The sequence below is a fragment of the Helicoverpa armigera genome, chromosome 21 (genome assembly GCF_030705265.1).
Source record: "Helicoverpa armigera isolate CAAS_96S chromosome 21, ASM3070526v1, whole genome shotgun sequence".
In the NCBI taxonomy this organism is placed as follows: domain Eukaryota; kingdom Metazoa; phylum Arthropoda; class Insecta; order Lepidoptera; family Noctuidae; genus Helicoverpa; species Helicoverpa armigera.
Genome location: NC_087140.1, coordinates 9,966,052 through 9,982,941, shown reverse-complemented (window position 1 = coordinate 9,982,941; position 16,890 = coordinate 9,966,052). Strand labels below are relative to the sequence as shown.

The 16,890-nt window shown below is 35.4% G+C and overlaps 1 protein-coding gene across 2 annotated transcripts in view; it reads right to left on the bottom strand.

Moving 5' to 3' along the window:
• Window positions 1-11,430, bottom strand: part of LOC110376037 (aminopeptidase N) — a 28,937-nt gene extending 17,507 nt beyond the window's left edge. Inside the window, exons 1-2 of one of the 2 annotated variants that reach the window (XM_064040116.1) lie at window positions 11,310-11,430; window positions 1,692-1,864 (exon numbers count right to left, since the gene is read on the bottom strand). In XM_064040116.1, coding sequence (XP_063896186.1) covers window positions 1,692-1,856 — 165 coding nt within the window. In that variant the 5' untranslated portion in view covers window positions 1,857-1,864; window positions 11,310-11,430. Of the gene's footprint in view, window positions 1-1,691; window positions 1,865-5,551; window positions 5,580-11,309 lie in introns of those variants that run through there. The other variant, XM_064040115.1, reaches the window with a different exon arrangement.
• Between the last annotated feature and the right edge of the window lie 5,460 nt (window positions 11,431-16,890).

The following is a 16,890-nucleotide window of genomic DNA, read 5'->3' as shown; positions in this document are numbered from 1 at the left end:
ATTTGGACTTAGCCTTTTTTACTGAAAAAATACTATCTATACCTACCTACCTTTAAAAGTTGTTTGGCATCAATAATAATCGCGAATTGATTGATAAATACACTTACCCCACACTCAGAGACATTTAATTATTATTTTCTTAAGTCACTCCTTAGTGACAGATTCTCATAGAAAATCTGCACTAAGGAACGGCTTAAGAACTAATAAAATGTCTCTGAGTGTGTCCATTGCTTTCCCAAAATCTCATAGTTCCATCGGACTACGACAGTGAGGAAATAGTGAGTGCACTTGCGTCGGCGCAAATGCTTATACACTAAAATATGTCCTGAGCAGTTGCCTGATCTTCTTTAAGAATGCCATCATTAAATCACCTATCTAGTTTTTCCTCAGGTCAAAGACATTTCACATACCAATATGAAATAAAATCACCAGCAAAAAAAGCTTTTTAAATTCAAAAAAGGTTGTCGACCGCAGCATGCATAGAGACGCCGAACTATTTTTATGCTAATTCTTTGACACCGTTCCTAACGGTATTGGCTATTGTCTATGAATAACTTTAGAAACCATAAAGTTGCTTATGAAATTTTGTGACAAGATATTATCGAACGAAATGTTAACAGGTCACACGTTTTCGTATTAAATATTTATGAACGACTAGCTTTTTATTAAATTGGATAACTTAAACGCAAGTGTGAACGGAAAATAAATAGATATATAGGTAGTAAAAACAAGTTGTTTTTATGTTTGCACCTAAGTATTTAACGTTGCATTATTTATGAATCAATCTGCATATTTTTGTCTATGAAATTAAACACCTATAATTGCCGATTTAAACAGAAGTCAATTTTCTAATCGGTAAAAACAAGCTTTTTTATAAATTCAATTTTATAAAGTCAGGGTCTCTTTTTAAAATACACGTAATACGTTCGTAAATAAGACTTTTTAAAGATATAGGTATGAAAAATGTATTTTTAAACACGTAAGATCCTTTTTTACATATCTTTTCTAAAGAAACATATCAGTTTGTTCTTTTAATTGATTTATAAATTACTTATACATATGATTAGGTATACCTAAGTGCATATGATTCATAGAATCATAGTTTTATGACCGGTAGGTAACTCGACCAGGTCAATCAATATTAAAATGAACCGAAGTGTATCAACTATCAAGACATTTGAATTGAATGCAATATGTAGGTAGTTTGCTAATAGCTATGCAAGAATTTTAATATTGTTCATGTAAATATGTATGCTGTTTGAATGTATTGAGATTTAATTGACTGTTTACTTTATTAAATATTAAAAAAAAAAATTTTCTTAGGTTGCACGATTTTTCCTATGTTGTGTGGAAACTATGTTGACATTGCAACCGTCCTTTTATATTTTTGCATACAGCTTCAGTTACAGTTCAACGACTGTTTTTTTTTCGGTTTGACAATCCTTTAACAGTGGACACATACCCAGACCCACTCACCAACATACTTGCCTAACTAAACTTATTTTTTTTAATAAAACAACAGTTTCTATGAAAATTAAAAGAGGAAATACATAGTAAACAAAACTGACGTTAATGTTATCTGTGAACTTGGTCCAACATAATATGAAGGAACCTTTTATGTTTCTTGTAAAAACGATCAATAATTACCTATAGTAGGTAAGTACCAAAAGGCTACATAAAATAAAACTCACCAAAATATCAACGACGCCATAGAAACTGAAGTTGGTGTTCGGATCTATGTCGAAGGCGTACTTCAGGTCGTAGTGCAGAGGCACCACGGAGCCAGGCAGCAGGTACTCCGCGCACCAGGCCAGCTGCAGCACCGTGGCCGCCGCTAGGGTGCCAAGCCAACGCATTCTGTGTGCTGAGGGAAGGAGATTAGGATTAGTGTATGAAATAAGAGAAGATTACAATAACTAAGTATGTATGTGAAATAAGAAAATGAACGGTCTAGTGCGAGTTGAGAGTCGTATACGAAGGGTGCCGTATCCATCCGGCGAAAAAGTGACAAAGTTTGAGTGTTGGTGAGTCAGAGGAATTCCCTAAAGTGACAATGCTAGTTTTCAGTATTTATTGTCATAAAGGCTACAGAAGTACATTGTCTGTGAAAATCTTTGTCCTTGAAGCCTATGCGCATACCCTAATTTCATATCAATAAATAAGTAGCTAAGTACATGCTTATTTTAGGATGTGTTATTAACACTAATACGATAGGTAATTTATTTGTGAGATAAAGTAGATAGTGAAAAAGTTAAATTATAAACAATACATCCAGTTCAAAATAAGTACATAGGAACTTAATTATTTATTTGGCCAGGTACCTAATTGAATATTCACCTGTACATTTTGAAAAACTGTTATTTGAATATTGTTTGTTAATTACATAGGTACATACTTAGTTTGCAAATAAGTAAGCGTGTTAATATTGCATGTTTGACAACTATACATTTGAATACTAGGTTCACGAAAAATCTGGATGTTCTAATTAAGTGCCTACCGAATACTTGTAAATGAATTAGGTAAACATAATAAAAATCGTATTGCTTTAAATAGGAAATTGCATGGTATCGAAACAAACTTTATTTTCATAACTGTACTTAGGTACTATAGGTACTACAATAATCTCAACTGTAAAAATGGTGTTACAAATGCTAAAGTAAACTTCTTTTATCAATATGCCTAAATGGATTAACTGATCCAGATGCAATTTAGTATGGTGACAGTGTCACAGTAAATTAGGCTAGGTACTGTTTACCTAGAAGCCATTGGTGGGCCCTTAAAACATCCAGCTCACACATTATTAGGTATATTTGCGAATAAAATAAACAAACACAAAACTAATGGTATGAAAACAACCCTTATGTTATGACGAACGACCGTGGCCGCATTACCACCCGCAGTTCACAGCTAATGTACCCACACTCATGTACAAACACACACACACAACACATAGATCAATATTAAGTACACGGGTTTATGTAAGCATGCATTTCGGTACAAGGACGCTTTGTTTATGGGCTATGGTGGTAGGAAAGTTTTCATGTTAAAAAGATATATTATATAATATTGGTGGTCAAATTGAGCACCTTCTCATTTTCAAAAATCGGGGAGCTATCTACGGTAAGAGATTAAAAATATTTACGTTGTAAACATTGTTGTGTACAAAGTTATATCTTCTTCTATAATATTATAAAGAGGAAAACTTTTTTTGTTTGTTTGTTTGGTTGTAATGGATAAACTTAAAAAACTGCTGGACCGCTTTTAAATATTCTTTCACCATTAGAAAGCTATATAATCTGCGAGTAACATAGGCTTTATTTTATCCCGGTGCAGGCAGTAGCTTCCACGGGACGCGGGTGAAACCGCGGGAAAACGGCTATTTATTGATAGTAACACTAATTTTATGGTTGAAAACTTTAGTCAAAAATGGCATTTTGGAATGTGAAGAAATTTCCTCAAAAGTGAGAGTAAGATCGGGAGATTTAGGCTAGTTAGGTATTATAGCATAAGAACTATAATCTAACCAATGAACACATATACAAAGATATATTCTCCATAGTTTATATAACAAAGCCAACACATGGCATACTAATACAAAATTACAATACATACGTAAATAGGTATCTCATTTTCCTTGTAAATAACTTTTATAGTACGATATAAAGTGCCTTGACGACCTGTTCCTAGAGGTTTACCTCAATAACTTAAGTTATATCACTTTTAAGGTTTCTTGAAAGTACTTGTATGCTCTAGTATGTAAGTACAATAAATACGTTATTCACTTTTGTTCTAGTAAGTAGATTTTATAAAAAGAAAATTGATTATTTTTTACAATACACGATTTAATTTAACACGGCAATTGTAATATTCCTCAAAGAATTCAGCTATACTGTTTTGTACATATTTTCCTTTAAAGTATTCCAAGAAAAAAACTCTTAAATCATTCACAATTATTAATTTTAAAACATTCCAAAGTACCAAAAAAAGTACCTACTGCTACATACGATACTACATAATTATCGTTTTAATATTAATAAGCATTGCAGTAATAATGTCACACGTTTGAACTTTACCGGTGAAAGTAAGAGAATGGCACCCATTGGAACTATCACAAATTCATGACGTCGGGCTATGTGCCGATACCTATCGAAGTGCAGTGTGGACGTTGCAATATTAAATACTTTCGATTTATAACGTGAATCGGTGAATAGCTTATTCTTACTAAGGGGTTTTCAACGGAAAATATATTCTAATGTAGTAATGCGGAAAGTTTATTTTTTGAACGAGCTAATCTCAAGAACTATTGGACCGATTTAAAAACGCTATGTCAGAAAGCCCATATAAAAAGGAACACTACTTACGTAAAGACTACTTTTTATCTGGGTGCAAGAAATAGGTAGTTCCCACAGGATGCAAGTGAAACCACAGGTGCAAGCAAGTATGTAGTTATACCGGCACAAAGGTGCTTAGAAATCGGCTAAACCTAACTAAGAATAGGACAGTGTCATAATTTTACTGTCGTTTATGTCGCAATTCTACCATTCAAAGTATTTTAATTTAGAAGATTACATTAGATGCTGTCAAGTCGTAAAAGGGTTTTCAATGTTTATCGTGACTATTATAATGAGTTTGCTTGTTACGCTAACAAGTTAACACATAGTTTATATTGGTCCTAACTTGATGAGACCTCTCTTAAACTCTGATTCATAATTTTTGATATATTAATATTATAATTATACCTAGACTCTGTTGGAGTCGGCTTCCAGGCTAACTAAATGCAGATGAGTATCACTGTTTTAAATGGAACGACTATCTATCTTACCTCCCCAACGCATTTATAATTTACGCTATTTAATTATAGTCCAAGTTACCCGAATCTCCTCTATTTTCAATTGGCAAACTTTGTATAAAATTCTAAGTAGTCACATTTATTAATTGATGTTTACCACAGAACTTCACAGGAGCTTGCCATAAAATATCAACGTAATTATTACTTCTCTATTGATCATTTACTTAACAGCTCTATTGTTTGTATCTGTTAACAACATTTTATTTGCAGATTGTTAAACGCGCATGAAACATCTTGCCTCACTAATGCTGTGAAATATGTGACTGCAAATCAATTTAATTACCTAATTATCATCGCAAACAAATAAGCGCTATATTGAAATCTGAGGACAGCTATGCATGAACAGTGAACTAAAAATACCTATAGGTAAATCGAATATTTTCAAATTGTATAAAAGCAGGAAATAAGATAGGAACTTATTCTTATTCTTATTCTTTATTGCACACTTAACAATACATATTAAAAAATAATAAAGACAGTTTATGTACAATGGCGAGCTTAACCCAGAATTGGGTTCTCTTACAGCCAACCTTAAAGCCATGGAGAGATTTGATAGTGGTAGGGTAGATTAAAAAGTGCACAACAAACATTGAAAACTAACAAAAATATCAAATAACAATATACTAAACATATATATGTAGTAAAACTACACAATACATAAACATAATACATATAAAATATATATATATATATATAACTTACCATACTTCCTCATTAAAATTCGATAAACTCTTCTTTCTAAGTATTCAAAATACCAAGATAACAACAAACATACCTAGAACACTATAAAAGTTCGTTTATTCAACAAAAACATGACAAATCCTCACGGTTTCCCGCTAAACCTGATCTCGTGTCAAAGCACCACATATTAGCATGGAATAATATTATAATTCACTATTCCGCAACAATTAAATATAAATAAATCGCTATAAATATTGTAAAAGCTATCGAAACTTCAAACGTAACGGTGACAACTGTCAGAAACCAGACACCATAAATTATAGAGCACCATTTATTTTTTTATCTATAGACAAGATTATGGCACATAATGTTTTTTTCTAAATTGTGTCCAAAAAAGGCTGGTTGTGATAGTCGCGAGAACAAACCTTTTGGGCTTTCGGGTTATAATTTCCCTTTTCAAGTATTGAAACTGTAGGTCAAGTGCAGTGTCTCAACATTGTATCAATACGTGCACTGCGTGAAAATAATAATTTGAGGTCAGCTGCGAAGGTGAAGGCATTTGCGAGGTCGCCCACAAAGGGATAACTTGGATTTCGTATGACAAGTGGAATATATGGATTATTTCAGACCGTTTTAACGGGACATACCACCTGTAGTTTGTAAATTGAGTAAAATTATGTCTTTTTAGAAGAAAAACGTACCTTTTTCCTCTGCGAAATAATGACTCAAATATCGATATCTTCCTCGTGAATAAAATACAAAAGTTCTCTGAGGATCATTCTGTTAATTGTGTAATAAATAACGCGCCCAAAAAGCTGAGCTTACAATCAGCTTTCTTTACAATCATACAAAGTCACATAATTATGTGAATGAGGGTTTTCTAAAATGGCGTCCACCAGGTGGCGCACTGAGTCGTCAGGTCCAGGTAACTGTCAAAGTGCTTATCTTTACTATGAATAGTGAACGATTTTAGTGGTTTTTTTATTTTATAATTAAAGCACTGCATTATTGTTTTACTATTGAGGTTGAGTAAATAAAAAAAACTAAATCATATTGTGTTAACAAATTTTTCAACTACCAGTGACTTTTGCACCCTCTCTCTTAGCTCAATTTTTAGTTCGGAAACCTTATTCTGACCGTAGTCCATAATAAAATCAATAACACTTCCAATATAACAGAATTTCAATAAACAATAAGTTCGGCACCTACAATTCCATACTATTTGACAGCTGTTTGGACCAGACGCATACGTGGCGCCACCCGGTGGCAGAAAAAATTTCAAAAACCCTCATTGGGCATAGGTACACTAATAAAGATTTATGAAGCAATAAATCCGCAGCCAAAGGTGCTAATGCGGCAAGGAAAATAAACAAAATCAGCAGCCATTGAACTTGCTCAACGAACTTTACATACTTATTTACATAAATTATTTAATTCTATGATAATATTCAAAATAGAATCAATATTTAATGTGGATTTTGAATTTAAGATTTTGGTTTATATTTGTGATCTTTGAATTTTGGGATCGTCTCTCTCTTTAATTTTTAATATTTTTAGTACCGGTTGCTATGGTACCTATTCGATTTTAAGTTTTCTACAGCATTTGTTGAAATTAAATAATGAGTTCAGAAAGAAATACTAGTGCTTCTAGAAGACAATATGTTACGTTAATACTGATAACAATAAAGCTTTTAAGTAAATCTCATCGAACTACAAAGATAAACATATTTGACCATCATGCAACTACATCTTCACATCTACATATTTTAAACGCATTGACATTTGTCATCTCATCTATGTACACCATATGTACACTGACATAAAGAAGTGTGAGCAATTATATCTTATGAAGACATCTAGATAATCGCGAGAAAGCTGTCGCTTCCGACGGCGACCGGCGCCTGCGCAGGAAATTACGCCAGTTAGCTCGACGAGTTTGTGATCACTCTGATGAACATCTATAAATACTGATTGCGTATGATTTAGTAGTGCTAACTGTGGCAATAGGGATCTTAGTTCCGTATCCAGGGTGTATGAGATTGTTAGAAATAGTTACCGCGGCCTTAGTGCACAAAGGGCTCCAGAAGGCAAAAATAAGTTTGGTAAGTAGTTAGCAAAACACCAGTCTAACCATGGGTATCGGGTTGCCCGGGTAACTGGGTTGAGTAGGTCAGATAGAGCAGTCGCTCCTTGTAAAGCACTGGTACTCAGCTACATCCGGATAGACTGGCAGCCGACCCCAACATAGTTGGGAAAAAGGCTCGGAGGATGAAGTAGTTAGTAAAAGTCTGACACATAGGGGTCATCTGATGATTTTCCACCTTAAAAAAGGTCGGATAGCTATCGAGAGAGTTCCAGCCTAGTGTTTCTTCCACGTATCTATGAACTAAAACTAGTTAATATTTAAAGAGATCAAGGTTAGAAACATTCTGTTGATTGCACCGATTAAAACCAGTGAATTTCCTAGTGGTGAGTGAGTCAATAACAAACTACATATTACTTGACGAGAGTAGACTATGCTTTCAGGCTGAAGGCATCAAAATATAAGTAGTCAGTCTTCCTGAATCGGTCAGGATATTTGTAATATCGAGTGTCCGTCTTATTTCAACACAATATCTACGCAACGCCGAATAGTCTCAACTGAACCCGATACTTCCCCCTCCGACGGTAAAACAATTTAAACAATAAATATATATTGGACAAACCGGACGCACTCTTCCGACCCATGACGTGTAGTGACTCTAGTGAATTCTCTGACTACTTGGCATTTTGTGGTGTAATTGAATGAGTACATTTTCTTTTTACGAAGACACAAGGGATAGTGCGACCGAGAAGACAAAAGTTCACCGATGACATAAACGTCAGTCTTAGGCGTTGGACTGGCTTTAGGGTTCGTTAATACGCCTTGAGGAAGGTAAGATGCCAAGGCTCATCTTATTCCCAACCTTTGTCCAAAGATATTCAGGTCGTTTGTCCATCTATCTAAGCACAGCTGAGTATCTACGTCAGTTCACATTAAATACGTACTTACTGGGTTAAATTATCCCGCCTGTCATTTGAGCAGCTTTGGTATTCGTTACGGGTAGTCAAGACCAGAAAGTCTGACAATTACACGAACCGACGGAAAAGGGATACCCGGGTATTTCCGGGGTTGAGAAGGTCAGAGAAGCAGTCACCCCTTGAGGAAAACTGGTACCTACCCAGCTGCAGTTAGCCTGGAACTAACCCCAATGTAGTTGAGAAAAAGCTAAGCAGATGAAATAAGAACATTTTCTTTCTATAAGAATAGTTCTACAATGTCCAGTAGTATCTACCCTTCATAGTAACAGCGAGAGCGAGTGCTTAAAGGTCGGGACGGAGATTGTACGGCTGCTAGCTAATTTATGTTCTAACTAGCTTTCGCTATAGTTCATACAATGCTAACTACCCCTTTTCTTAACTAAGGACAGTAAGGGCTACCCACTATATTTATTAAAATAATCAAACAACAGGTGTCTTAGGAAAATCGCTATTATTGCATCGACTATCAAACACAATAGTAAATCTATTGACGGTTCATGGTTCAGATCGAAAACGGAATATAAATATTATGATTAAATCTGAATAGTTCCGCGTCTTTTTCTGAAAATTGTTTACGAAAATATTTTCGAATATATTTGGCCAATGGCCGTAAGAAACCAAAATAATGAACCGAAAACACCATGTGAATGTGAAAGGTATCTCAATATTTATTTCCCTACTAGCCATTTTCCCGCGGTTTCATCCGCGTCCTATGGGAACTACCTACTGCCTGTACCGTGATAAAATATAGCCTACGTTACTCGGTAAGGGCAGAAATTCTAACAGCGAAAGAAATTTTTAAATCGGCTCAGTAGTTTCAAAACCTTTTGCACAAACTAACAAACAATGAAATAAGCTGTGCCTTTGTACTATCTTTTCTATTTTTCTTCTTCTCTGTATTCTCTGTGTGTGTACATAAATGATAAATAAATAAACAATAAAGTTTCCTCTTTATTAATTACTATAAGAATTATATGTAGTTTTAAGTCCACCGACAACAAAATCGTCAGTTTTCTTAAAACAACTGTTAACTAAGAATTTACACGTTCAAATAAACTTGTGCTTTGTCATGTCCACTGAACCAAAGAGCTTAGATAAGTATTGCCTAACTAACTAATGAGTCTATTTACACGAAGTTAAGCATACAAAAGCAATAAATACGGTTACAGGTAAGATTAGATCATCAGTGAGGTAACTCGTGAGAGGTTGTTGCTCTTTATATTACGTTTTAAGTCTTTCTTGTGTTAAGTCATCACTTAGCTTTAGGCTATATACCTACAGAATAATAATGTTCACTTTAATTTTATTTTATATTCAGTTCAGAGGAAGTCTGAAAGTAGCGCCAGTTACAGAAAAGATGAGAAGTAGAAGATTGTCGTGGTATGGACATGTAATGAGGAGGGATGATACGCATGCAACAAAGTGTGTGCTAAGTATGAATGTAGATGGATGGAGAGGAAGAGGAAGACCTAAGAAAAGATGGATGGATCGGTTAAAAAAACTTGTTAGATGAAACAAGATTTTATTAGATTCGATTTTTTTGCGATTGGTAAAAGGACACTTTTATCCAGATGCGATAAGTTCCTTCCAGATGCGAATGTAACCGCGGAGAAGTGCTGGTTATATGAATTATATACTTAGATACAAGAAAAATAAACATCATCATCCGAGCCTTTTCCCAACTATTGGGGTCGGCTTCCAGTCTAACCGGATGTAGCTGAGTACCAGTGCTTTACAAGAAAAATAAACAAAAGTTAAATAACATTTTTATGACAAAATACCGCTAAGTTATTTACATACATAATATGTAACATGACGTCAGATGTCGTTCCGAGACGAATGGTGCTTCGGTTCCGGCACTGATGCGCTTAGTATTCAATCTACCCACACAAGTGACATCACCTGATACCTACAGCTGATTAGTGATTAACTTTACGTAGTTAAGTTACTGAACTCTCAAAATCTTTTATATGTTTGGCATACAATACCGACGAATTCAGAACTGCCTAATTTTTGGGAAGTCGGTTAGAAATGGGATATTTTATCAATTACATAATTAATTATCTCTGTGAAGAAATAAATTGGTCTGTCTTGGAGAAGAGTTGAAAACGAACAAACAGTCAAATATTTGAAATAATTTCACAAGAAAATAGGAATGAAATACCTACGAGTTTAGAACCGAATTAAAAAAATAATGATGCAATAGTTTTAAAGCATTTCTTAATTAAGTTTACTTTCAGTCTTATTATTTTGTGCCCAGATATATAATGCTTAGGTAATACATACATAATATGATCTTGAACTACCTAACTCGTTTATTTCGAATATATACCTAACTGAAATGAACTGATAAATAATTTAAATAATGCTAATCACTAATTCTTAACAACACAACTTCCAAAACTATTTGTTTTCACGAAAATAAATTCCTTCACGAAAATATTAAACTCGTACATATTTCTACAACTTCTCGCTAACTTAAAACATCCTTTACCGAACCGTTAAACAATTTAAAATAACAACAATAACAAACATTTTCGAACACAAATACACAACATTACAAATATTAAAAACAAAACACTGTAGTTTCTAAACGAATTTCAACAAATTCTACATAAAAAAAAAAACTAAATGTTTTTTGCAATAGGAAATGGCCAATAAGAGTTCGTTGTTATTATTATTTCGTACGTTAATTTAATAATATAAAGTAGGTACTCACGTTATAGTGTAGTGTTCCGCAGATGGCCTGCGACTGACTGACCGACCTCACGATACAGTGGGGGTACTATTAAGTGGCTTTTATATGACACGACACGACGACACGATCGGGTATGAATTGATTTATTAATGTCGCGAGATAACAGGCTGTTTGTTCAACTGCATTACAGTCTGTCTGTAGGTATTGGATTCTGGCATTGGGTAAATAGGGACATAGTTAGAGATTCGTTTACCAGAATTTATTTATTAGCAAAACGGATTACATAAACAATATGAGGTCCTTAATAATCAAAGAATGATGCTAATTCCCGACAACTGTTTTTAAATAGGTATCAAAAATGATATCAAAAAAGGTATCAATCTAGAGATGATAGTGGTATACCGATTTTCAGACGAACTTGCACTCAATGGTTTTTATCTAGGTTTCAGAAATATAAATATGCGAGTAACAACGGCCTTACACTAACTTACAATACATACATGCAACAATTTTGAACCCATCATCATCATTATCCTGTCCTTATTACAATTAAATTTTTACCTTCTATACTTCTCTGTCTGATGGGAGTCGTGGTGGCCTAGTGGGTAAAGGACCAACCTCTCAAGTATGAGGGCGCGGGTTCGATCCCAGGTCAGGCAAGTACCAATGCAACTTTTCTAAGTTCGTATGTACTTTCTAAGTATATCTTAGACACCATTGACTGTGTTTCGGATGGCACGTTAAACTGTAGGTCCCGGCTGCCATTGAACATCCTTAGCAGTCGTTACGGGTAGTCAGAAGCCAGTAAGTCTGACACCAGTCTAACCAAGGGGTATTGGGTTGCCCGGGTAACTGGGTTGAGGAGGTCAGATAGGCAGTCGCTTCTTGTAAAGCACTGGTACTCAGCTGAATCCGGTTAGACTGGAAGCCGACCCCAACATGATTGGGAAAAAGGCTCGGAGGATGATGATGACTTCTCTGTCTGATCACATTTCACTGTGGCCACTTTTTTAAGTTATCTCACATTTTATACCGTCTTGAATATGATTTTGATAGTTGCCATTACCGCCTTGATCTATTCTCCACTTCTTAATATGATATAAAATGTCGTATCGTAGTCGCACAGTATAAAAGCCACTAAAGTTTCACAGACGAGTGACGTAGTAGACAGTCGACTGGACGCTACTGTTTAGTTTGCGAATTAACTTGCCGACTGAAAATACCTGTTAACGACCAACACAGTTATTGGGTTAACTAGACCACTAATAAAAGGACCTTCAACTAATGTTATAAAGAGGAACAATTTGTTTGTTCCTATCTACTGTAAAAACTAAGAAACTGCTGAATTGAAATGAATCGTTTGGGAATCTACACTATCCTTGGGTGATTTCGCTGAAGTTTCCCCGGGACGCGGTAAAACCGTAATAAAAAGCTATTGAACACATAATCATAATGGATTGTTTTCAGATCGCATTATTTGACTTTTAGAGCAAATTGTCTCAGTACGTAGGTAACAGGTAAACCTATCGAAAAATAAAGCTTTCCTTGCCAGGCTATGTCCGTCGATGAAAAAGCATTCATTTTAAGGAAACGCTCGCTGAAGGCTGGAAGTCGTAGGAAAAAGAAACTAGAGGAATTATAATCAAAAAGAAACATGTAAACTGTCCACTTAGCCAGTCTAATAGAATCATTATCTACCTAGGTTGTACATACCTATGCTGTTGGATACAGCAAAAGGCTATCAAAGACATATTCACTGAACGCCATTCATTCATCATTTAAAACAATCAATATCATAACAATTTCATAAGCTTTCACGATCTATTTTAAGACATTTCAATCGTTACATAAGTAAGAATAGCCCTGAAATCGTAGTACTATTCCCAATACTGAAATCCGGGTAACCTTGACCGGATCCGACGTCACACTTTGAACTTGACGCTTATTTCAAGTAGCACTTTATATCTGTCCGAGCGATCCCTTTCGCTTTAATTGGAAGCCATTGATTGGCGACGTAAATAAACATCGAGGTAATTTAATTGGAGTAGATGGATGGAAAACAGGATTAAATGAGTGACAGCCAGTCTTTGAACGGGTTACCGTGTTGCCAGGGTAACTGAGTTGAGAAAGTAGCTGTATGAAATATACTGGTCCTCAGCTGCATCCGGTTAGACTGGAAGCCGACCCCAACATAGTTGTGAAAAGGATGGGCAGACCATAATGATCGCTGAAACATTTTTTTTTTAAGTTTTCCACAGTTACCTTACGTCCCAAAGGAAAAGAAACTACTTTCCCGCCTGGGATATAAAAATTCTGTTAGTCTATAACCATATCCAGAGATGCTATAGAGATAGGTAATATTAGGGAGAATATATATGCTCGTATGTACTGTACCTAAGTATTCTTCCCACCGCATTTTGTCTTGAAGTGTGTTTCGAGATTCATAGAGCACTTCGGTACTCGAACGGTGAAACTTTTCCGATGAAGTTTTTCATGAGTTCTTTATTACAAAACTTTTTGCTTCAGTGCTGAAGTTGTTAATGCAAAAGTTAATTAAGTCTGTTCTTATACAGGATTGTGGTTAAAGGTATTATTTATCTAGGTGTTTCACTACCCTGAGTTATATATATGTAGTTATAGCATGACTGTTAAGAGGTTTCAAGTTTGATTCTCGGATCGGACAAAGCAATGGTCGCAAGGCCATTTTTTTTTGGAGACAGGCTGAGTTTTATTTGTTAACATTTTTCGAAAATAGACACCAAAAAATTACCGTCGGTAATCATGATCTTACAGACACTTATTTATTAGAAATTTATTATTTATTAGACACCAATGACTGTGTTTCGGATGGCACGTTAAACTGTAGGTCCCGGCTGTCATTGAACATCCTTGGCATTCGTTACGGGTAGTCAGAAGCCAGTAACTGACACCAGTCTAACCAAGGGGTATCGGGTTGCCCGGGTAACTGGATTGAGGGGGTCAGATAGGGCAGTCGCTCCTTGTAAAGCACTGGTACTCAGCTATATCCGGTTAGACTAAAAGCCGACCCCAAGGGTTGGGTAAAACCCTCGGAGGATGAATCATGATCTTACAGAAAATATTAATTTAATTTAACCTTAAAAGTCATGGGTAACTTTGTACTGAAATCATGAAAATAGCCCGAAGTATGGACGACCTCTGCCCCACCCTTCAGTAAATACAGGCTTTCCCTGCTTGAGTAAATAAAGCTATAATTTAAAGGCTTTATGGGCACTTACTGTACCCACTGTAGATTTTTATACGATTTAATATCACGCATGATAGGTGCGTCGTATCGTCAGCATTCCTACTTCATCACGTCACGCATACATTTGGTGTAGTCAGAGGTGTGTGAACATGAACTTATTATTCCAAACAACTTTTTTTCCTATACCTATAGCGTTTAGTTATGCATTCATTTAAGCAAATAATATGTAAATTGTTAAAATCTGCCACAATTCAGATGATCAATAGTCTAACAAATAACTCTATGTATTACAACAAATAGACAGGCACATAAAACTTTGTGAAATTCAGAAGAGTTCTGGTTGAGCTGCACTCCAACCTGTAGTTTTGATCTTTGTAATACATGTTTTCCAAATTGACTCATATTTTTTTAGAACTAACTTCATTTGATGATGTAATTCCTATACCTGCGGGAATCTCTAAACTTGACACACCAATCTCTCTGTCTTCAAATAAGATATAGGCATCTGTAGCAAGCTTCAGCGTTATATAGGTAAGCCTTACTTAACGTTGGTTTTTATTTTTGAATGACGATACTTATTTTGTAATCTAGTCTTCAATACCTGGGCTCTGAAACAAGCAAAGTTAACTGTTCATTAGAAATGTAAATTATTTAGATATTTGCAAATAATTTATATTACATATATGGTGAAAAATAATTTACCTATCATGTTTCAATACATTTTGCCTTACGGCATGCAAAGTATAGGTACCTAAATTGTACTTTTTAACGACAACGATTAGTTAATAACTTTATATAATTTACAGCATAGTTAGTATTCGGTATTTTCAACTTAACAAAAACAAATTACATAGTCAGTTACCTACATATTTCCATAACACGAATATTTCTCCTTTATGCGGGAATCGAACCCGCGTCACAAGTAGTATTCAGGTCGATACCTACAGAAATGTGGACTAAGTATGTATGTCGTAGGATATATTGCAATATTAGACAATCATTATTGTTTATCGATAATTATACCAGCACTACCGTAGCAGTGGCCATGAGGATGGCAATTATACTTGTTTTGTTCAATTTTTACATAATAGTGACTATGATTTTAGCTTTCCTATTCACTATTTTTTGTGACGAATATTTTTTGGTAGTGTGTTAGAGAAGACGTGTAGGTAAATAGGTAGGTAGTTATAAAATTAAAATAGGGACTATCCCAGGACCCAGCTAACAATGACTAAAATAGTGATGGGATTACGTAAATAAAACTGTTTTGCTTAAATGCTGTGATGATGCACATTGTGTATGACTACTGACCTACAGCACAAACAAGATGTACATTAATTAAATTAACGTAACTTAGCTAGGGTACTATTTATTGATTTTTTGACTTAATCCTAATTTGTGAATTTCATAATAAAAAGAAAAATATAGGTACTTATCTTACAATTAGTTACAATGTAAATCCAATTTCAATTGAGTCTGTTATGTTGAGGACAAAAACGGTACATTCGTGAAGAGAGGAAAAGCGCAAGCGTCTGTTAGGCAATGCCAAGCGCAGCTCAAGTTGTGTAATGAGTTGTCGACATCCACTTAAGGGTCAATTCCCACTGAAAGAGCAGCGGCCGGCAGCGGCCGTAATTGCAAGGGATTGAGCGCGGCGCACCGCGCCGCGCTCTTACATTTTCCGTGCTCTTACGGCCGCTGCTCTTTCAGTGGGAATTGACCCTAACTTGTTGTTTTGTGAACAAAAACTTACTTAGAGAATAGATATATTGTTGAATTTCAGGTTCACGATTCAATAGAAGATATAATAAATAATTGATTGCTGAAATGTAATATTATAAACCAGCTATTTTTCGTGGTTTCACCCATGTCGAAACAACTGAGGCCCGGTATCCACCAAAGCGGAGAGGAGAGGAGATGTGCCGCGAAGCTGGCAGGTTATTTCCACCAAAGCGGAGAAGAGATGCGTTGCGGAGAGGAGATGTGAGTTGTGTGTTTATCGTACAGCGATACTTTTGCTTCGATGTTAACATCGATGTGCCCGACTAGACACTTCTCCGCTCTGCCGTGCCAGTTGCTCGCTCGCTGCACAAAATCCTATAGAGAAATGAGACATCTCCTCTCTTCTCCGCTTGACCCATTTCCACCAAAGCTAAGCGGAGAAGAGATGTGGAAATAACGAAATCGGATTGGTTTATTCAAACACATCTCCTCTCGTCTCCTCTCCTCTCCGCTTTGGTGGATACCGGGCCTTACCGTAGCCTGAAATATAGCCAATGTCACTCGGGAATGGGGTAATTTTTCAAGTTCGGAAGTTTATGTTATAAATCCTTGAAATTATTAAGTGTATTGTGTTAAAACTACAATGATCAATTA